The sequence below is a fragment of the Panthera leo genome, chromosome A1 (assembly GCF_018350215.1).
Source record: "Panthera leo isolate Ple1 chromosome A1, P.leo_Ple1_pat1.1, whole genome shotgun sequence".
Classification (NCBI taxonomy): Eukaryota; Metazoa; Chordata; class Mammalia; order Carnivora; family Felidae; genus Panthera; species Panthera leo.
Window position 1 is genome coordinate 167,874,247 of NC_056679.1, and position 22,694 is coordinate 167,896,940.

At 37.9% G+C, this 22,694-nt stretch overlaps 1 protein-coding gene across 3 annotated transcripts in view; it reads right to left on the minus strand.

The window, feature by feature from the left end:
* Window positions 1-22,694, minus strand: part of FBXL17 (F-box and leucine rich repeat protein 17) — a 496,901-nt gene that overhangs the window by 81,370 nt on the left and 392,837 nt on the right. Inside the window, exon 8 of one of the 3 annotated variants that reach the window (XM_042944699.1) lies at window positions 10,311-10,896. The exons of the other annotated variants lie outside the window; for them this stretch is intronic. Coding sequence (XP_042800633.1) covers window positions 10,748-10,896 — 149 coding nt within the window. The 3' untranslated portion in view covers window positions 10,311-10,747. Of the gene's footprint in view, window positions 1-10,310; window positions 10,897-22,694 lie in introns of those variants that run through there. 3 annotated transcript variants of the gene reach the window in all.

The window sequence follows — 22,694 nt, forward strand, 5'->3', positions numbered from 1 at the left end:
GTTTACAGTTACTGAGTACAGATGACAGACCAAGTATTGTGCTATGGAACATAATACGTCATTTTTATTTTACCTACAAGTAAAATGTAGTAAAAAATGTAGTAATGATGTTTATAGCTACATTAGTTAAGGTTGAACTCACTGTAATTTTCAGTCATCACAATGGTGATTTTGCATATATATCAGACCCTGATAATCCTCATGCTTCTAGGGCATGCAACATGAGAAAGAGTAAATAAATGATCTGATTCTTTGATTACTCTCTGTCTTTGTTCCCCATCCTCTTCTTCTTCTAACCTTCTAACTACTAGAATCTCCAGTCTCAGACCAGGGATCAGGAAGGGCTGTGATGATCTGATTTCAATAAATGCCTCTGGGCAGATGACTGTAGCCATAAAGTATCAAGTGTGTATACAATTTTTTATTTCTGCCTTAGAGTCAGAAATTCATAGTAAGTGTCTACCCTTGGTAGATTCTCATTATTTCATGTCAGTTTGGGGGAGAGGGGTTACCCTGTTTCCAGTATTTCCTATTTCTAATCATGTAAAATTGTATAGAATAATTCTGTTCATATGTAATCTCAGTTGTTTCACTCTCTTGCTATAGCATATCCTTTACAAACCCAGGATCCTCTGTTTGTCTTTCAAAGTATCCTATCAAGGGCCTGGCTCAGTTGGTAGAGCATGCGACTCTTGACCTCAGGGTCCTGAGTTCAAGCCCTAAAAACTCACAAAGTATTCTAACAGTCGATTCCATGGAGCTCTGTCTACTCCTTTCTCCCAGCCAGCCAATAAGACCTTGAAAGAAAGGGCAAGAGGGTTCAACCAACCTACACCAGATGAATCCAAACTTCACAGACCACGTTTCGCCTGTTTCCTGCTCTATCACTATCCCACATAGTACTTACAGTTACATCCATATGGAAATCAATGAGGAGGCAGTAAGAATAATACCAGTGAATATTTAATGCTTACCATGCACTAGGTACTATACTAGCCACTTTATAAATAGTATCCCATTTAATTCTCACAAGCCTAAGTAGCAAATAATATTATTCCCACTTAATGGATAATGAAATTGAGGCTCAGAAATATTAAATAACTTGCACAAGGTTACAAAGCTAGTATGTGGCAGGGCTATCACTGGAACCCAGGCTGTCTGACTCTGGAACCCATGCTATTGCTCCCCATAAAATGAGTTTTTAGAATAAATTTCATTTATTCATAGGTTGAGTACTCATTATGTTCTAGGCCCTGTATAATAGTACAAAGAATAGTAAAACATGGACCCAATCCTCAATAACCTCAGTGTTTTAGAGGAGGGGGGCATATAGATAAATAGTGATACATCAGACAACTGAGTACCTGCAAGGTGATAAGGATACACAGTGCAGAGGGAAGAAAACCTCACCCAAGAGAACCAGAAAAGGCTTGCTAAGTAAGGGTGCTGATGCCTAAGGGGCATCTTAAGAAATGGGAAAACTTTGGTGGGCAATGATAGGGTCTCTTCTCCAAAGTATTTTTTAACACATGGAGATGGAGGTAGGACCGCCTATTTGAGAAAACGGAGTATAACTGTGGTAATCATTTCACAATATATGTAAGTTAAATCATTATGCTGTACACCATATACTTAAATAGTGTTGTATGTCAATTATACCTAAATAGAACCACAAAAAAGTGGTGTAGTTAGAGGGCGTATACAGCAGACTAGCATGAGCTTACTGGACAAGTAGCGAAGCCATTCTATGAAGGATCTTAAATACTAAGGAGTTAGGCTGTTTTCTGTTCACAAAAGTTATAAAGTGTAGAGGCGCGCAGTAGGATTTCCATTTTAAAAGGCAGTGGTTCACAAACCTGACTGCATATTAGAATCATCAGGGGATCTTTCAAAGAACTACTGGAGCCCCAACTTCACTCCCAAAGAATCGAATTCTAAGGATATGGGGCAGGGCCTGGGCATCAGTCTTTTAAAAAGCTCCCCAGGTGATTCAAATATGCAGGCTAGGCTGAGAATCATGTTTCTTGGCTTCCAGTGTCTAATTTATAAAAAAATTCACTTTCATTAAATATTTGCCACACAAGCAGCAAAACATAACCACCAATCCAGAAGATTCCACCTAAGATACAAATCTAAACAATGTCTCACAAAATTGTTGCTAAATAAAGTGAAAATTAAAAACAAAACACTTCTGCTTGTGATTGCATGCTGAAGGTAAGGGTCTGCTGGCAAGATGTGGGCCAGAATGTGTTAAGTTATAGCACTAGATGAGGAGACGGTGTGGAAAAGCCATGACATTTAAGGGGTACAAAGAAAATCAAATGCTCATCTTAAAAACCTTTTCCTCAAATCTCCTACCAACGTATCTTGGGTAAAAATAGGTAAAAATCCTTTTTATCTTCACATTATTCTATGGAATCATGGCTAAGCTCTGCCATGGCAATTGCAGAACACTCTCAACTGAGTTATGTAATGGAAGTACCTGCAGCAGTGAAAGTTATTCTAGCTCTTGGGTAGAATGATGGATGCTCCAGAGTTTCCTCCAATGTGAAGCCACCAGGGACCTAGTTGCAAGCATGCGTTTTTATAGATACCTCAGCTAATGTAAAAGTCCTAATGCAAACTTTAGTGCTTGGGAACATTAAGTAGGTTTGGGATGCTTCCCCAGAGAGTTTTAGTTCCATTAACACAAGACTTGGTGGCTGAGCATGGATGTAATCCTGATCCCATGTTAGAGATAGAGAAAGAGAAATTCTTCACTGTCTTCAACTTAGCACTCACATTTCAAAAGATAAGAAGAACCTTTCAGTGTCAACAGAACTAAAGATTCAAGTGGAACCTAATTTAGCATCTTGCACATACCCTTTCCCCCAAAAGAGCTCAAGTGGCAGAATATAGCTCAACTATTTCAACTGTAAGAAGAGAAGAAGAGAGATTTTTTAGGCCTTATTCAGAGACTGTCATGACTGAAAGTTCTGTTGTTGAACTACTGTCCCTTAGTGGTTCTGACAGCTGGCTCTCAAGTGGCAAAAGGATGCATCTCCTTGTGAAAATGTCTGTTGCCAACTTAGAGATGCCATGATGGTCACTGCCCATAGAAGTCCACTGTACACAGATGTTCCCATGTGGAATTTTCTACCTCTTGGCATAAGGCTAAAGTAGCAATACCAGCAAATATGCTGAGCTTGCATAATTGTCCACAGGGTGTCTAACATTCCCTCACTAGGCCTTTCCCTACCACCATGGTCCGTCAAATCATATAAAGCAGGCTCTAAAAAACAAAAACAAAAGCCCAAACCACGACTGTTCTCCTGGAGAGTTCAAAAAGAGGTGACGGGATCTCCACGGACATTTAAGCCTTCCCAGAGATAGATCCCACCATTATTTTCACCTCAATACCAGCCCCTCTCCATTCCAGAACACCACCAGTTCTGCCAAGTATTTCTGCAACATTTACTCAGTCATCCCTTTTTCTCCATCCAGTCTTTTTTTTTCCATTTCCTTTCTTCCCCACCTCCCCCCCGCCCCCAATCCCGCCCAATCATTCTAGGCGATCTTCCCATCTCTGCTACATCCTCTCCTCAATCTGTCTCCTATTCAGTGGTCAGGAAACTATGACCAAGGGCCGGCTCCTGCCTTCTGCCTGTTGCTGTATATGAAGTTTAATCAGAACACAGCCACACTCATTCATTTATGTATTCTCTATGGCTGCTTTCATGCTACAGTGGAGAGAGAGACCACGTGGCTCACAAAACCTAAATTATTTACAATCTGGCCCTTTATAGAAAAAGTTTACTATTGCCAGGATGAGTTTGATTAAAAGTATAAATCTGATCACACTGCTTCCATGCTTAAAAGATTTTTGTGGCTACATTTGGTAGTCAGGGACCAAACTGTAGTTGCCAAATACAGTATTTCTGGCCCACTTAATAAACTCCTGATCTTGAAGGTGACTTGCACATACACATCTTCTTTATTTCCTAACACTTAACATATTGTTCTATTCACATTCATCTCTTGGTATTTCATTCATGCATCTATCTACAGATACGGTTGCCTAGCTAAGTTATAAGAAATTGGCTTAAACTTAACAGGATTAAACTTTCAAATGAACATAATGAAGATTTTACGCTGCTATTTATATTGAGGCTACTGTTATTTCAAAATAGTTTGAGAATTTCTCCTAGATGCCTGCCTTCAGAATCCCTTTATATTCATACAAGGAAAAGAATTTTAGGAGTTTGCAGTCATATCTCATTTTAAGTTAAATAAAAAGTCACTATCCAGCTTCATCACCAAGTTTATTCTAAATGAAATCTGACCTTAAAGGGAAAAATGTCTGCCAATGATGGTAGGTAATAAATAGTTTACAGCAGGCTTTGAATGCAATTTTAAAAAGGGACACTCTCAGGGTACCTGGGGGGCTCAGTAGGTTAAGCATCTGACTTCAGCTCAGATCATGATCTCATGGTTCGTGAGTTCGAGCCCCACATCAGGCTCTGTGTGATCACATGGAGCCTGCTTGGGATTCTCTCTCTCCCTCTCTCTTTCTGTCTCTCTGTCTCTGTCTCTGTCTCTCTCCCTGTCCCTCCCCTGCTTGTGCTTCTGACTCTCTCAAAATAAATACATAAACTTAAAAAAGTTATTTAAAAAAATGGGGCACTCTCACAGTTTGTGAGTTTGAGCCCTGCATTGGGCTCACTGCTGTCAGCGCAGAGCCTGCTTCAGATCTTCTGTCCACTCCCCAACTTGTTCTCTCTCTCTCTCTCTCTCCCTTCCCCCCTCCCTCCCTCTCAAAAATAAATAAACATTTAAAAAAGAATGTAATTAAAAAAAGAGAAATTTCAAAAATATTTTCAGTGAAGGCAGCCATCTTGAAAGAAATACTTCTGTTAGGCTGTTAACTTTGATGGGAACACTCTGTGGTCCAGAACATATTTTTTGTTTAATGAAATGACACTGTGTAAAGGATGGAATACCCAATAAGTGGTTAGCTACATTTAAAAAAAAAAATTGGATTCAGGTAGATAACAGACCTAGGTATAAAAACAAATTACAACTTTTAGGAGAAAATCATCTTCCTAAATTTTGGATGGGGAAGGGCTCTAAAAGACAAAATAGAAGAAACAAAGCAAAAGATGATAAATTCAACTCCATTAAAATGAAAAATTTGTTCATGAAGATACCATACATAAACTCAAGTCAGATTGTAGATTTAAAGAAGGTATTTGCAAAGCATACAACTGACAAAAGATGAACATCTAGATGGCCTAAGAATGACTGTAAACCAGTAAGATAAAAGCAATCTCCTAAAACAGGGGGAAAAAGATATGAACAGGCAATCCAAAATAAGATTGGACTTGAAGTTCCAATAAACATTCCTAAAGATTCTCTACCTCATCATAAATCAAGTAAATACAAATTAAAGTCATAATGAGATATCATCTCACACCAATCACACTGGCAAACATTAAAAAAATCTGCAACACCAAGTGTTGGCAGGGATACTGAGCAATGAGAAATCTTATACCTGATGGTAGGAGTGTAAATTAGCACAACTTTGAGAGCAAATTGGCAGTATCTAATAAAGCTAAAGATGCACTCATACATTTATTCTTAGACACAAAGATACACACACCCACAGAAGGATATTCATTGCAGCACTGTTTGTAACAGAAAAGAGAAAAATCACCTAAATGTCCTTCAATTGAAGAGTGGAAAATTAAGTTGGGGCTGTTTACAGAATGGAAAAATGAATGAATTAAGACACATATACCAACGTGGATAAATCTTGGAGGTATAATACTGAATAATAACCAAAAAAAAAAAAAAAAGTGAGAAGCAGAATATGTATTAAAAAAAACACACACATATAAAAATTTAAAATCTGCAAAGGAACAATCAATTATATTGTTCAGGGATACATACAAATGAAGCAAAAGTACATAGATGTGTGTGAGAATGATAAATACTAAAATCAGGAGAGTGGTTACTTTTGGAGGAGGAAGGAAGGCATGTAATTAGGGACTTTAATTGCATCTGTAATCATTTGTTTTTTTAAGCTAAGGTGTATTGATGTTTCTATACTATTTTCTATGCTTTTCTGAATACCTGGAATTTTCACAATTTAAAAAGTCAATCACTTTGAAGACCATTATTGTTGAAGGAAGTTGCCATAACATCTACCTCCAAAATATAAATCTAACAGCCAGACATATTCCAGTCCCTGAACATGGGAATATCTCATAAACTGGTGAGATTTTAAACTACTCAAACAGGGTTTTCAGTCCTAGAATTAGAATTTAAAGGTTGGCCAGTCTAACCCTCTCCCATTTACAAGTAAGAAATGGCAGGAATAACTCAGTATTGTCTATTGGCCAGTGACAGGGTTAGAGCAGTTGGGTCCGTACCCTAGCGGCTACAACCACAGACACAGAGTGTAATCAAACAGAGGGATTCTCAAGCACAATATCCAACATTCCAGTATTATTACTTTTGTCAATCTTACTTAAGCTTGAATCACAACTATGTATCTTGAAACCTTCATTAAGGACAGGAGCCCCTGGATACATTCTGGACTTGAGATGGCTCTGTATTATGACAGTTCTTACTTATCAAATGAAAATAGTGAGGTACAGAACAGCATGTATAATACAGAGCCACTTTATAAAAAAAGAAGGGAAACAAGAATATTGTATTTGTTTGGCTCACATATGCAGAAAAATACCCACAGAGGATAAACCCAAACAGCAGTTAGCTATTAGCAGGAATGGGTACTGGGCAGAGCAGGTGACATGATTCGGAAGGTGACTTTTCACTATATACATTTTTATACCTCCTCTATTATGAAAGATACATCGTTTTTCTCACTTTCTTCTCTCAATGAATTCCAGTTCCAGCTTCTTTTCATGCCTGCACGACTTTTTCACAGACTTATCAGAAAAGGATGGTGATGGTCAGGGCCTGACAGGTGGAATACAATAGCCATTACCTTGGCAATGCTATAGACCCAAATTTCAAGAGCTCAGCCTCTCATGTACTAAGACTTTCGTTTTCACTCCAGAGTTCAGGTGCTTAATGCCTACTGCTTTTTGCAATTAAGTAAAGCTCTCTAAGCACTGGCAGGTAACATGGTGCAGGCTTTGCCTGGGCTGTGAGGTGCTCAGGTTCCTTTTGGTGTCTGGAATATGCCTGCCAGCCCACTTGGCAAGCATGTCATACCTTGAGCCCTAGCTCCTGATGCTTACTGGCTCTCATTATCCTGACTTGTTTGGCTGACCTTGACCCTGTGCTGCTGATTCTCACTAGGGTATCTATGCTAAGCTCCTTTCTCGTCTCTTCTCACCCATCTCACCTACTGATCCCAAAAATGTGAAGTTCTTGCTGATGTATTTTTCTGATACGATCACTGTCGCCACTCAGATGGAAGCTATTTCTTCCTTAACTTTAAATTTGTTTTCTTCCTCTACAGCTCCTTTCTGAAGCACAGGGTTCTAGATGATGGCTTTAAGAAAATTCATGACCATTGAGAGATGTCTAGACTGAGGATCGAAGACTCCCAGGCTGGATTGGAAGAATTCCTTCTCTGGTCCTTACTTCCTCAACTCAAAAATGAGCAATTTAGTAGACATTATCTATAAGGCTTATCACAGAGCTAAAATTCTATGACTTTCCTTTTTTTAAAAAAAAATTTTATTCTACCTCCTTCTAGCTCTGTTCCTTCTCCTACCTAAACGTTTCAAACATGCTCTGAACAGAACAGATGTGTTTGGACACATGTACCCATGATTTAATCTCACAGAAATATATCAGAGACGACTAAAAAGATTGGAAACATAAAGGAACAAATGAGAATTGTTGCCTGCCAACTTTCCTCATGGGAAAAAGGCATTCTCTCCCAGAGAGAGAGGTATTATGGCTATAAAACAGTCTTCATTTTCTCATAAGGGCATTGTCTTATATAAATTTTTAAGGATATGATGTAATAGAGAAGTAAACCTTTGAAAGTAGTATCTTATTTTTAACTTTAACATATAGCATCCATTCGTTTAGCACCCACTAAGATATTTTCTGAGAACATAATCATCTAAGTAACTAGTTCTCCTTAAGTAATTTGTATTTTTAATCACCACTGTCATCTTGTGGGAGTCACCTCAGAGTTCTCCTTTCCCTTGGCAACAAGTCCAACCAACCACTAAATCTTGACTCAACCTCCATAAGAGACCTTGAACTATCCACTTCTCCACAGCTCCCTTGCCCACCCACCCATCTCTTGTCTAACCTTTAAAAGTCTTGAGGTGACCTCTCTGCCCTCGGGCCATCTTCGTCTCCCTCCACAGAGTAGCCAAAGCAACTTTTTAAAGCCCATACCTGGCTGCACCACTCCCCAGGAAACACTCTTCAGTGTCATATCGATGGCTTGCAAATCAAATATACACTCCTTCCCTAGCTTTCAAGCATGTAGGATTTGGTTCCTGTCCACCTTTCCACCATTATCAATCTATATGAGCTTGATCAAATTATGGAATCTCTCTTTACATTATAATTTCTATGCTATCAAATGCAGCTAAAGAGCAGAACCTTCCTGTAAAGTGCTTATGACACTTCTTGATACACAGCAAGCACTCAGTGAGTGTTAACTATCTGAATATTTTACAGTCAGCAGACTCAGAGAACATCCACTGTGTGTATGACACTAGGCTAGGCACCTCAAAAAAACTAGTAAACTCTTTCTAGTACTTCTCCCACTATACACCCTTTTCTCATTGCTATGCCAACAAGGAGATTACTACATTTAACTAAACTATATAAAGTCTTACACTTGGGTTAAAATATCAATAGCACCAAAAATGGCTTAGGGCATTTCACAGTTCATGGAAAAAGACCTTATGAATTTTAGGTGACTGCAAGCATGTAAGAGAAAAGAGCCTGGTGGTTTCCAGGCTGCTTCCCTATCCCAATGCACACACAGAAAACAATCTAAAGAAATATTAGACCATGATACTATTTAGAACTAAAGCAAGAGAAGCCACATGTTGCACTGGTCAGGTAACACTCGGTTTTATTCTAGGCACTATATTATAATAGCAGGATTCACATGTGACTTAAGGATGAATTTAGGACAAGTAGGAAGGTAAAGGGCCTGCAAACAATGTATGAGATAGTTAAGAGAACCGAGGTAATTAGCCTGGGGAAGGAAAGACCTGACAGAGAGGATGGATGAGATATTTCAAATATTTGAAAAGTCTTTTTATAGAAAACACATTACATAGGTCTTAATGAGCAGAGTTAGACCCAAAGTATAGAAGTCACAAGGAAGAAGACCTGAATTTTCCTTATTAGGACTACTCAAAAAATAGGAGGAAAATACTTAGAGGAGTAACAAATGGCCCTTCACAGGAAAAGTGTTAAGCACAGGCTGAATGATCATCTTCTAAGGACCATGAGGAGAGAATTTCCTTTTTGGACAAGAGAGGGTAATAGATAATATTTACTAAGCACTTAATGATGTGTTAAGAGCTTTACAAAATTACTCACTTAATCCTCACAACAACTCTGTGAGATAGATACCATCATTTTGCCGATGAGAAAGTTGATACAGGTTAAGTGACTTGCCTATAGTCCAACAGAAAACAGTTGAAACAGGAGTCAAGTACAGGCTGCTTAAGTCCAGAATTTGGACTCTTAGCCTCCATGCTACACAACTTCTAAACAAGCTGATTTCTGAATGTTTCCACCTGTAATTCCTGTGTTTCCATCTCTCACCCCTTTTTGCAGTCACTTGTTAACTGGCATCCTATGTGCCTATAATTTCCTGTTACTAAGATCTGTCAGAAAAGGAAATTTTACTGGAATAGATGAATGTGTACCATTTCCTGGAGATATACAGGAATTCATAGGTAGGAGACATAGCTGCAGCAGAAGGGAAACATTAATCTATACAAACTCTGCAAGAAAAAGTCTCTGTAATCAAAAAGGACCCTATTAGATATCCCTGTGCTTATTCATAAGGAGAATTATTGGGATGGCTTTAGATATGCAATCATTTAAAATATACAATACTTAAGAAAGAGATCCAAGAGAAAAAACCAAAAGGAATAGCAACCTTTACAAATATGTTCTTCTTGCCATCAGATTAAAAAATGGTAATTGTAGGTCATTATTAAGACTGGTAACATTCTGAAAATAGAATTACTATACAATATTCCCCATAAGGAGAGAGTTGATAAAGTAAAATTTTTTGGAGTATTTTGAGATCCAGATAAAAATGGGGTGGATAAATGAGATAATGACAAAGAGCAAAACACCCCACAGAATGCACAGATATCTGTTCTGATAAAAACTTCTGGGTGTATTACTATGCTCAAATGTCTCAGATGGTCTCATCTGGCACAATTTGCAGTGACAGTAAAAAATACAATTTGCTCATTTAGAACATGTTTTAGAGCTGGGTGAGAAATAATTCCCCTAAATTGAATATTTGGGAACCAATTACAACCCCAAATCTGCTATTAACCTCAAAATAGGTAATTGCAAGTTTGTGTCTAAATCCATTTGTCATAATGGAGCAAATTAAGAATCACGTGATGGACGTGATTAATGTGTGACAGTTATCATGAACACCATGAGCCAAACTAATAACAACATCAAAGAGAGATTCCAAATGTGATGCAGCCATGAAGGCAAAACTAATTTTCAAATTATAATAGCAACATCCAAGAAAACTAATGTTTTCTTTGTGTGACAGTCACGGCTGGGCATCTGGAGGATGGCCGTCCACTAATGTCCCAATAAATGGCAGGCACACACTGGGAAGGTTGTCCTCATGTGGTGAGCTGAGCACAGTGGTTGCTGCTGCTGTCATAATGGACCAGTCATGCAGTGGGTCACAGGGTGCTGGAAAAAAGGAAGTCTCATTACAGGCTCGGGCTCAGGGCTCTATGTGCCTGTCAGTTCTGACTTACACTGCAGAAACACATTTTCAATGCCTATAAGTAATATTCCTGCTTTATTCTTGTGCAACATTTCTTCCTGATTTTTCTGTTGAGAGAATACCAGAAGACTTGGAAAATACTTGGTAGCGTTACAGCAAGAACTTGCATTAGGCAATAGCCACCTTGGAGTTAAGATAGAAAACTGCCTGTGGCTTCTGTGAAAACAGGGGCTCTAGCTGATGTCACTTGATACCTGGAGGGAGCACTCAGCCTGGCAGCCACTGGCAGGCCTGGTGCTGCCAGGTGAACCACACAGGAAAGGACAATGACCTTACTCTACCAGCCTGAGTGCCAGGAGATCAGAAAGAAAGTCTTTCTCATCTTCACATCTCTGGCACCAAACATGGTGTCTGGAGTAGATGGCCAAGAAAAAAGGACGCATTACATATGAGAGTTAAGCAAATAGTCTTGGAATCCTGGCTCTGCCATTGACGAACCTCTGTGACGCTGGGCAACTTATTTCAGTTAAGTCTCCATTTTTTCTTTGCAAAAATGAAAAACAATTGTGAGGATTAAATTAAATAATGAATAAAGCAGTTAGTACACAGTGGTGCTAAAAACTGCATCAAGTACATTTTAATGATGAAAGCTGCCTAGAAGTATGAGGTAAGGGAAGCCAGAAAAAAAGCCCAGCGTAGTCACTTTTCATACATCAAAGATAGCAACAAAAGTTTCCCACATAGTGCTCTATGGGGTGAATACAAATAACCTGTGCTTGTCTAAAGTACTTAGAGAAAAATCTAATTGGCTTTTTGGCATTTTTCTTGTAATGGCTAAAACTTTTTCCCCCAAAACAGTAAATTCTCATGTGAATAAACACTGATTAGAATTAATATTTCTTGCCTGGTTTTAGCCCAACACGTTTCTTAAAATCTTGACTACTTTACCACTTGTAAAAACTCAAGGACAGGAATACACATACGTTTAAAAAAAAAAAGCAAACTCCTTTTTACTTTTAGTCAGTTGATATATGTAAGAATATATCTGCCAATTTAAGTGTCAAAACATAAAATCATTGATGGCTCCTCTTTTTCAAACATTTTTACATTTACTCCTTGCATTCTTCTGTAATGACCTTTATATGATTTTATCTCTTCGGATAGGATAAAAATTGGATTTTTTTACATTGCTAATAGTCTTTTTTTTTTAGTGTTATTTATTTTTGAGAGAGAAACAGAGTGCGAACAGGAGAGGGGCAGAGAGAGAGAGAGAGAGAGAGAGAGAGAGAGAGAGAATTGAATTCCAGGCTCTGAGCTGTCACAGCACACAGCCCAACAGGGTCTTGAACCCATGAGCCATGAGTTCATGACCTGAGCCAAAGCTGGACGCTTAACCAACTGAGCCACTCACGTGCCCCTGAATTGCTCACAGTCTTAAAACTCAGGATATTTTAGGTGTTGGCAGTTTTCCACATCTGCCCCCAACATTACTGCAACTATCTTAGTAACATGTCGGAGGATAAATAGCATTATTAGTTATTTGGAGACTCCAGTCACAGAGTTGGTTAGAAATGATGAGTATTTTAATACAATTGTTTTTTACCGAAAGATTGTGCAAAAAGGACTATTAGGCCTTTGAGGAGCTCTACGAATTACAGTTTTCGGATGTATGTCAAATTTTGGGTTCTAGTCTAGAACGTGTCTTTTACTAGATCATCAAATAGCATAGACAATCAAATGATGTGTTCAGTAGTTTTGTTTAAAATATTGGCCTGTTTCCAAAACTTGGACCTGGAATAAGTAATAAGAGATGAAACTGAGGTTGTTCAAACTATTTAAATGGCATAAATGGGCTATTAAAACATATTTAGACTTAACTATACTGGGTGTGTGAATCTGATTTAGCCTAAAGAGGTTCAGCTTTTCTTAGAACAGGCAATAAGTTAATTTGACTTTCCTGATGCATAATATATAAATATTCAATTGATATAACAAGGTGAAATCCATATGTATGTCTTGTGATTTGTGATTATAACCTTCTAAGAAACACTACTCTGGTGCCACAGCACAATGTCTGTCTCATCGGACACAAAGACTGGACAGATAGTCAGGAGACATGAACTGTCACTCCTTCCGTAATTCTCCTTACTTACTCTGCCTAAGCTCTCTGTCATCTCACATGCTGGTCATCTCTTCTCCTTAACCCTATCAACTGCCCCCTGACAACACATTTCTTTCTACTTCATTTTCCAATTTGAAACTGCTGTGTTCCTCCAGACTCAGCCCTCCTCCTTCACTCTCAGTAAGTATCCTCTTTTCTCAAAGGCCAATGTCCTTTATGCATTCAACTATGGCTTCTATGTGGGCAAGTTGGAATGTTTCTTTATGAAATGTTAAAATGCAAGGAATCTCAGGACTCTCTTATTTTATACATAAGAAATGGAATTTGGAAGCCATGAAGTCACTTGACTAAACCTACCCACCTAGTTGGCATCAGGGAGGGCAGCAGAACATAGGTCTCTGCCAACTCCAGTTGTCTGCTCTCTAACTATACAATACTGCATCCATTTTTAGCCTTGGTGTCTCATTTGATCTAATGTATTTCTACCTTCTTACTGGATATCACATTTAAAATGTCCAAAACCAGAGATTGTTGACCTTCTGTCCCAAGCCAGATCCCATGACATCTTTTTTACTAATCATATTTCACTCTCCAGGGTATCCTAGCAGGAATCTTTAGATCACTATTGACTCCTTCCTTTAATCTGCTAAATATAATTAATAAGAGATCTTTGGTACAGAGATTATATAGAAATATATATTGTCCATCTTTCAAGGACAAGTGTGAATACTAGCTCTTCAACCAAGCTTTCCAAGGTCATCAATTTACACTGATTTCTCTTTCCTCTGAAATCGTAGAGCATTGCCCGAGTTTACCAATTATTTTGATACTTAGTCATATATCTTACTGTGTCACTAATGACCAAACTTTAATAAACTTTTTTGCATTTCTCATAAGACCTAGAAAAGTTCATGCATATAGTAGGTACTTAATAAATCCTCATTATTGAATCATATTTCTTTGTAACTTGTTATTGGCTGACATATCTCTAAAATATGAATAAGATGCTTAAAAGTATTATCTGATAGTTTTGAATATTAAAACAAAGAAACTGAGTTCTGAATAAATATTTCTCTTAGAAGAGCATCTTATTTAATACAGGATTTCCAAGTGAGCAGAAGGTAAATAACAGGCACAAAATAAAATGGATATAAAATAACTCTATCAAGTATTATGGATATTACCAAAATGGGGGCATTTAAATAAATATTTTCCCTGACACATATTTGAAACACACAAAAATAATTTAAAATAGCAACAGCTTTAAGAGGTCAGTGCTGTCTCATTAGGAAAGATCAGTTCAGAAAGTAGGCTGACTGGTGTACTGAATAGCAGTCACTCAGGCTGCAGGGCGATGGAAGGTGCACTGTTACAGAGTGCAGGGGTGCTCAGAAGGAAAACATCCCATTCCAATTTCCCACATCTAACTTGGGGAATCACTAGCAGGCAAAGACAGATGATTTAATTGTTCAGACTGATACACAGGAGAATGACAACCTCAAAAGTAAAGAATTGTTTTCCCCCTCCTAATTAGTCAAAGAAAGTTGACATACCATGGCATATTCATGAGTCTACAGGAGAGGAAACAGATTTTAAAAGGAGAGATGAATGAAAAGATAGCAGATGGAGAGAAAATGGTTTTGATCACAGGAATGAAGGGAAATTGAGATAAACTAGAATCAGAAAGCTGAAATGGTTAGCACAAAATTAATAAATGTGGAAAACAGAAAAGAAGTGGAAGAAGGGTAATTATGGAAAACTTTCTCATTTTTATTATTATCTATAAAATTAGGCTCAAGGAGCTGACTATAGATTGTGCAATGACTGCTCTGATACAAAATAGACTTTAAAGCCAGAGATTTACTCCAGAAGCCACACGGGAAATTTAATCTCATTAATTTACTGATAGACTTTAGATATGTTAAGTATGGAACACATAATGCATTTTGAAAACTGACTCTCTAAATTTTATGCAACTTCAAGGCAAGATTTTTTTTTTAATTACAAAGCCGTTTCTCACAAGTAAATCTTGACAACTAGTAAACTATAAGGGATTTCATTTTTTTATTATATTTGTTGATATTTGTTAATTTGAAAATAAAATTTGTTATATTTGTTTATATATATTTGTTTGATATTTGATTTCCAATAAATAATAGCCATTTATATCAACAAAATTAATGCATTAAGTAGGAGGAAATACTTGTCCAAAAGAGCCACAAATTCAATACATTTCACAAAATCATTCTCTCTTGCACCTGACTAACCTAGTCTGTAGAGGAAAAAAAAAAATTAGAATGGATAATACCTGCAGCACAAGTATGTGATTTTTTAAAACAAATAACTAAGAAAGATTACAAAGACGTTCCACTTTTAAAAACTAATAACTAAGTTTTAAAAACTAATAACTAAGAAAGATCAAAAAAATGCTTCAGTTTGCCACAAACTGAAACCCTCTTTAATGTTGATTTTGCAATCAGAGTAGAGGCAGCTCAGAGCCAGCGCAGCTCCCAGTGACAGGAGTCTCCGAAGGAGACGAATGAGATCATCCTATTGATAAGGTCGCAATCGATCTGAAGCAGACCTTTTTTAAATTAGCAAAATGTTGCAGCACTTTAGGGAGTGTCAGCCACCGCCTTTCTCCATGAAAAATGTACTGGCTTATGGAAAACTAATTTTTTAAATTAAAAATTTGTCTTATAACAAAAAAGTGTTGCACCTATTTCCCCCCAATTCCTTAGTAGCTCAGAGACACGGGTTCTCAAGGCAGCCTACTCTTACATCTGGTTTCAGAACAGCCCACCTCCCAAAAATCTTGTAGAATTAAGTTGTGCTCACTAATTAAAATCAATGTCTGTGGCTAAGTGTGTCAAAATAAAGATTCCTCAAAATACTAATAGATATCAATCTTAAATACAATTGTGATCCCATCAAAATGAAAACATCTTTAGCATTACTTGGAATGACTAACTCAAAACCAATGACCTCTTGAATTAATCTGAAGAAAGCAAACCAATGGCTTCAGTTTTCTTGGGAAGAAGAAAGTGGGCAGGGAAGGAATGCTTAGATTGTGAAGGGGTTGACATTAAAGCCATCAACAACTTAACCATCCTGTGGCAAGAGAAGTTGATTTCTTTTTTCCTTCAAGTAAAGATTATTATAGAAACTCTTCCAGATGTCTACACACATGATGAATGGATGAATAGATACATACAATTAATTTTGGTAATGCCTTTAGAAAAGCAATTCACTGGGGTGCCTGGGTGGCTCAGTCGGTTGAGCGCCTGACTTTGGCTCAGGTCATGATCTCACAGCTCTTTGGGTTCGAGCCCCACAGCGGGCTCTGTGCTGACGGCTCAGAGCCTGGAGCCTGCTTCGGATTCTGTGTCTCCCTCTCTCTGCCCCTAACGCGCTTGCATTCTGTCTCTGTCTCTCTCAAAAATAAATAAACATTAAAAAAAAAAAAAAAAAAGAAAAGCGATTCACAATGTGAAAAACTGTATCAGAATTATCCAGGGTACTTGTTAAAAATTCAGATTCCTAGGAGCACCTGGGTGGCTCCACTGGTTATTTGGCTCACGTCATGATCTTGCAGTTTATGGGTTCAAGCCTCGTGTTGGGCTCTGTGCTGACAGCTCAGAGCCTGGAGCCCGCAGCCTGCAGCCTGCTTCGGATTCTGTGTCTCCCTCTCTCTCTCTGCCCCTCCCCTGCTCTCTCTCTCTCTCTCAAAAATAAATAAACACTAAAAAAAAAAATCAGATTCCTATGCAAGTACGGCAAAAAGCTTGCAGTATTACAATGCTCCCTGTGTGATTATTTTGCACCGTAAGGTTTCAGAACTACTGCTGTAGTAGCCACTTCACTTGTGTCCAGCATGCTACAGGTGATCTCTAGCTTTCTTTCCAAAGGCATAAGGTGCAGTGATCAGAGATGTCAGGTAGACTGAAGGCTCCAACTCTTGTTCTTCCCTTTATAATATAACATTCTGCAAGTTATTGAACTCTCAAAACCTTGAAAATAAAGCTTTTAGTACATCATAGAGATGCTCTGGGGATTCAAGAAAACTTGTGTTAAGAGTCTGGCATACGGGAGGCTCTCAAAGATAGCATTATTAGTTCAATCCCCACAGTGACAATTAACTTGTTGTGCAGCTGGTCCACAGAATGTACCTCAAAACAGCAGCCAATAAAGAAATGGACTATTTTGGGGTTGTGTGCTCCTAACTATCCAAGCCATGGTGATTTGATGAAACCCTAAGAAGTTTTACAAATACTTCCCAAGGATAATTTTGTGGGAATGGGTAGAAAAGAGACTGCTTATTGGATAATTAAGGGCAAAGTCAAGAAAAGCATTGAAAAAAAATGGTTCCAAAACAAAAGGAAATTTTTGCATTTTCTCTGTGCCCTAATCTAAGAACCTATAGTGTTGAGAAGGTAGCAAGTGAATTTGCATAGATTTCACATTTAAAATTACGACATAATTTGTCACCTTCAGGACCGTGAGATTGATTTCTTTAATTTTAAATTTACATGGTTTCACTGCTTTGCTTAATATAGTCACTTCTTGATTATTCCTTTCTTTCCTTTGTGCTTTCTCAACCTTCTAGTGTCACTGATTAAGAATCCTTATACCAGAAGTATACATCCAAAACGACAAAGGGCACTGGCTTTATAAGTAATCCAGGTGAGGATAATGGAGATAGAGACCCAGGAAGAGTGGGTGTAAACAGCATCTGGTTCCACCAACTGTTCCACCACACTCAGCCAATTAGTGTGATCAGGAAGTAACATGCTAATAAACAGTTCTAACACTGGAAAGGAGAGAAAGGAAACAAGATTTTTTCATTGGTTAGAAAAAATGGCTTCAGGCCAAATTACCAAAAAAAAAAAAAAAAAAAAAAGAAAAAGAAAAAAAGAAAAATCACCCAGGAAGAAGAGAATCTTTAATTCCTGTTTAGAATATACATTTAGAAATACATTATTTAAAAAGGACTATCCTTAAAACTGATATTTTTGTGAAGAAAACGTTGCACGTCATTTGTTGGAGCTTCACAAAGACTTTAATGCATTGGAGATATTAGATTCCTCAAATTGGGGTATATTCCATGTCTCCATCTAACAAGCTGTGTAGCTCTCTGTCCATATTATCTCAAGTACAACCTAAGCTGCTTTGTATGTCAAAACACAGCATAAGCACACACTTATGTACACGTATAACAAAAGTAAGCACTTTTAATTGTACTTTGACAACAGAGCATATAGCTGGTGATTATTTAAAACATAATTGTGGTAGAAACTTCCTAGTGATTCAGTTGGAGTGAGAAAAAACCAGAAATGTTTAAAAATGAACCCCCATTTCCCATTTTCACTTAACAGTTTTAAGATGACCTAGTTAGGGCACCTGGGTGGCTCAGTCGGTTGGGCGTCCGATTTCGGCTCAGGTCATGATCTCACCGTCTGTGAGTTCAAGCCCCGTGTTGGGCTCTGTGCTGACAGCTCGGATCCTGGAGCCTGCTTCAGATTCTGTGTCTCCCGCTCTCTCTGACCCTCCCCCATGCTCTGTCTCTCTCTGTCTCAAAAATAAATAAACATTTTTAAAAAATTAAAAAAAAAAGATGACCTAGTTGATTCTACAGGGCGATGTACATCAACATGTAGAATGCATCCTTAAACAGCAGTTGCTGAACCAGGCATCCTGTGCAAGCCTCAAGGCCCTGTGTCCCTGTGAATTTGTAACTGTCGATGTGGTAGAGAAAAGATCTAAGTGGAAATAGTACAATGGCCATGTAATACAGGTAGAAAGCATAATTGCCTCCCGTATGACTCAGTCAACTATGGTGCATAGAAATGGAGTGGCTTGGGGAAAAAAAAGTGAATCATGAGTAAAAATAGGAGAAAAGATAGCCCAGATTCTTTTTTTGTCAGTTGTTCAAAGCCCAGAGAGATATAGAACTGTTCCTGTAGCTGTCTGTAAGTTTAAATATCCCCTCTCTTCTCATTGACCATCAATATTTCCCCGTATTTGGCTTTAAGACTCCTACTGACTAACATAAAATCTTTACTCTGAGAACTAAAGGTACACCGTACTGATCTCACAATCATCTACACTAGCGCCAGCCAGCTCAAAATTTGAGAATCGACATCTCACATACTTTTCCTACATCCTCTTGTGAAGAAAGAAAAGCCTAAATTATTTATTCCTCTGCAGTAATTCCAGTCAAAATTAACTTGTCCTTAAAAAGCAGGAAAACACAAATGACTTAGCCGTTTGATGTAGAGATACTTGTTATGTGCTCCTCTGTCCTATAGCCTCCTTTTTTTAAATCATCCATTTCCTCTTTAATTATATTTCAAATTGATCTTACTTAACTACTGAGTTCAGTAAAAACAACATGACACATTAGAACTTATGATGTTCTTCATTTTATCTAAAGATGTGAACTATAGCATGTCGCATTTTGTACACCTCAAAAAATACTTTATTAAGAGCTCCTTCCTCATGCCCACATGAAAAGTTATCAGTGTCCTTCCATCCCTCAATAGCTGCTCCTTCAGTGACCACTGCTCATGCCCAAGCTGTGACCTGTTCATCGGCAGCCTATGTTTAATGCAAATGTAACAGAGGTTTGGAGATCATTCAAGCTCTGAGGAACAGCGCAAGGGCTCTAAAATGAACACTCCTGTGCATGCTCCTGGCATACCCCTGAACAATAGGCTCTTCCTCTAGTCCTGGTCTCTTCCCACTTAATGTGGCTGCCACCTAACACCCATGAACCACTCTCCTTACATTGGACAGATCTCTGCTTTCTCAGAGGTACCTAAATTAAACAGATAACTTTCAAAATTACATGTAAAATAATCTTGTCCTAAAGCTAAGACGTAGAAAGTGAAGGAAAAATTGTATCAAGTTCTAAATTTTATAGGGGTTATTGTACATCTTTCAAAATTTTGCATCTTCAGTTTTATGAATGATGAGTAATCACACATTTTCTTAAAATAAATTCTGTCATATTATAGTTTAAAATGTCAGGTATGGTCAAGGTTCTGTGGAAATTAGTGGAGACACAAAGATCAGGTGCTTTAGCATCAGGAAGTGACTTGAATCATGGGGTCTCCATGGTAACAGCCTTGGTGCTTACATCAAAGGGCCTTCTCTTACATGCACAATACTCCATGATGTTTCTGATGAGTGCTTGGGCCATAGGATTGTTCTCCTCATAGGTGGGGGCCCTCTGCATTCAGGGCCGGTTATTAACCTAAGTTTGGGACGCTGATGGTTGAAATTATCAATCACAGAACCCTGGGTTTAGCAGAGTACAAAAACCACTTCATATAAAGAAGAATGTTCAGGAATCATTTAGAAGAACCTCATGTATTTTCAACTTACTTTTATTCAGTTATACAAGAAATTAAAGCGTTTTGAGCCGTGATCATTATTTAATATACGGGGCCGCTATATAATCACACATACAAGCACTTATACGCACACAGGCACATCTTTAGTATCAAGATAAATTTTGTTTCTGTATACATTTTGTGATGTGTCTCACCTGCCTTTCACATGGGTCTAATCAATACCCTTATATCTCCTTTCATTCACTCATCAAATTCACTAGCTTATTTGCTTGGTACATTTCAACACTCACACTGTAAAAAGCATGCTAATCACTCCATCTTATGGTATATTTTAATAACAGTAGCTTTTATTATACAAAAATGTTTATATCCCCAACGTACAAAGTTATGTGAATTTATAACATGGGAACTATGTCTGCTGTTTATTACTAAAAACAGTTTCAGGTCCCTTCCAATGTGGTCTTGATTGAAGCAGAATAGAGCTTAAAGTGGTTTGCTAAGGTTGAGGCTAGAAATGGCCTCTTAGTTCCCTGTTTCTTTTATACTGTGGGTTTTTCTTTTCTTTCTTTTTTTTTTTTTTTTTTTTTTTTTTTTGTCTCTGGAACTAACATCGTCTCACAAAAGCAAGAAAAGCTCTGGGAGGTTTATTCAGCACTTTGTAATAAAATCCATACTTACTGCAGGGAATGTTTCAGTAGATCTGTTCTCAATGACTAAAATTAATCTGTGTACCTTCCTTTTCACGTGACACACAAGTCCCAGGGCCTTATTCTGTTGTGGAAACTGATATTCAGATTAATCAAGAACAGGAATGATATGGGTAGAAGGCAAATTTGGAGAATTTTGTGGTTCCTGTTGGTTTTCAATTCCTTTTTATTTTTGCTCCTCTGAATACATTGATTTTCATGTGGGCTGGAGCTTGCTCATTTATCCATGGTTCTGGGATTCAGCTTGTCCTAAGTCTCCTGACATGCATAGTTGCTCATTCATCAACTTTCTTCTTTAGAGTAACCCCCAAAGGTTTCTGATAGACTGAAAATATAGCAACCCATTGTTCTTGGGTCTGACAGGTTGGCTACAATTGGAAACATTCTAATATGGTAACATTCAGTAACTATTTACTGACTGCTTCCTCTGTGCCGCGTACTGTGCCAGGATAGAGGAATACAAATGTTTGAAGTCACAATCCCAAACTTTAGGGAGTTCCCAATGTAGAGGGAAAGAAGGATGGTAAGTTTTAATTCTCACAAGAGCGGGATGCAGGCTCCATACCACAGTATAAAAATAGAAAGTTATGGGTGTGCAGAGGAGATGCAGGTAGGCTGAGTGCCAGAGAAGGTTTCCTTGAAAAGGTGAAGTCTGAGCTTAGCACTAAGTGCTAGTAAGAACCAGCCTGTCTGCAAAGAAGTGGAGTCCAAGCCAGGGAGGGACACATAAGGTGAAACAGGCAATACGTACAAGAAGCATAGACATAGGACACTCGAGTGCAGTCAACTTCAGATGAACCAAGGTAATGCGGTAGGGAATGGGCACCAAGAGGGTGGAGCAAAGACAGCGGAAATAGTCATAGGTGATTCAGACTCATGGTTCAAACAAAATCAAAACCTGGAACAATGTGGATTAAACAGAACTAATAGAAAATGTTTTTCTTGGTAAATATGTATTTCTTGAAAGACACCTGGTTTGAGAATGCTTTCATTTAGAGATGGGAGACTATCTCAGTTGCACTGATTTCTCAGCTAAACTTTTCAACTTCAAGTACTCATGGGTTGGGGTTTATGTATGTGGGGTTAGGTGGGAGGGAGCAAAGGATCGGGGATCAGTTCTGGGGAGTCTGGGGAAGAGAAGATCAAGATTTTTATAATGATAACTTTTATTCATTAATTCCTTATGGTAAATGTGACTTAGAAAAGAGTGAAATGCCCTTGGAATGAAAAGGGCGAACTCAATAAATTTTCACCACAGATCTGTTAAATGCATTTTTGTTGTCTAAGTCTTTAAAAATAAAATATTTACACTGTTTCTGTTTGGAAAGTTCTTTAAATGGATGATGATGTTGGCTGCACAACACTGTGAATATACTTAATGTCAACGAATTGTACACTTAAAAATGACTAAAATAGCAAATTTTTTGTTTTGCATATTTTACAAAAAAATTAAAATATATATAAAGTTATGTATAGTAGGGTCCCCCCTTTTCTGTGGGGGATATGTTCCAAGACCCCCCAGTGGATGCTTGAAACCAAGGATAGTACCCAATCCTAAATACACTATGTTTTCCCTA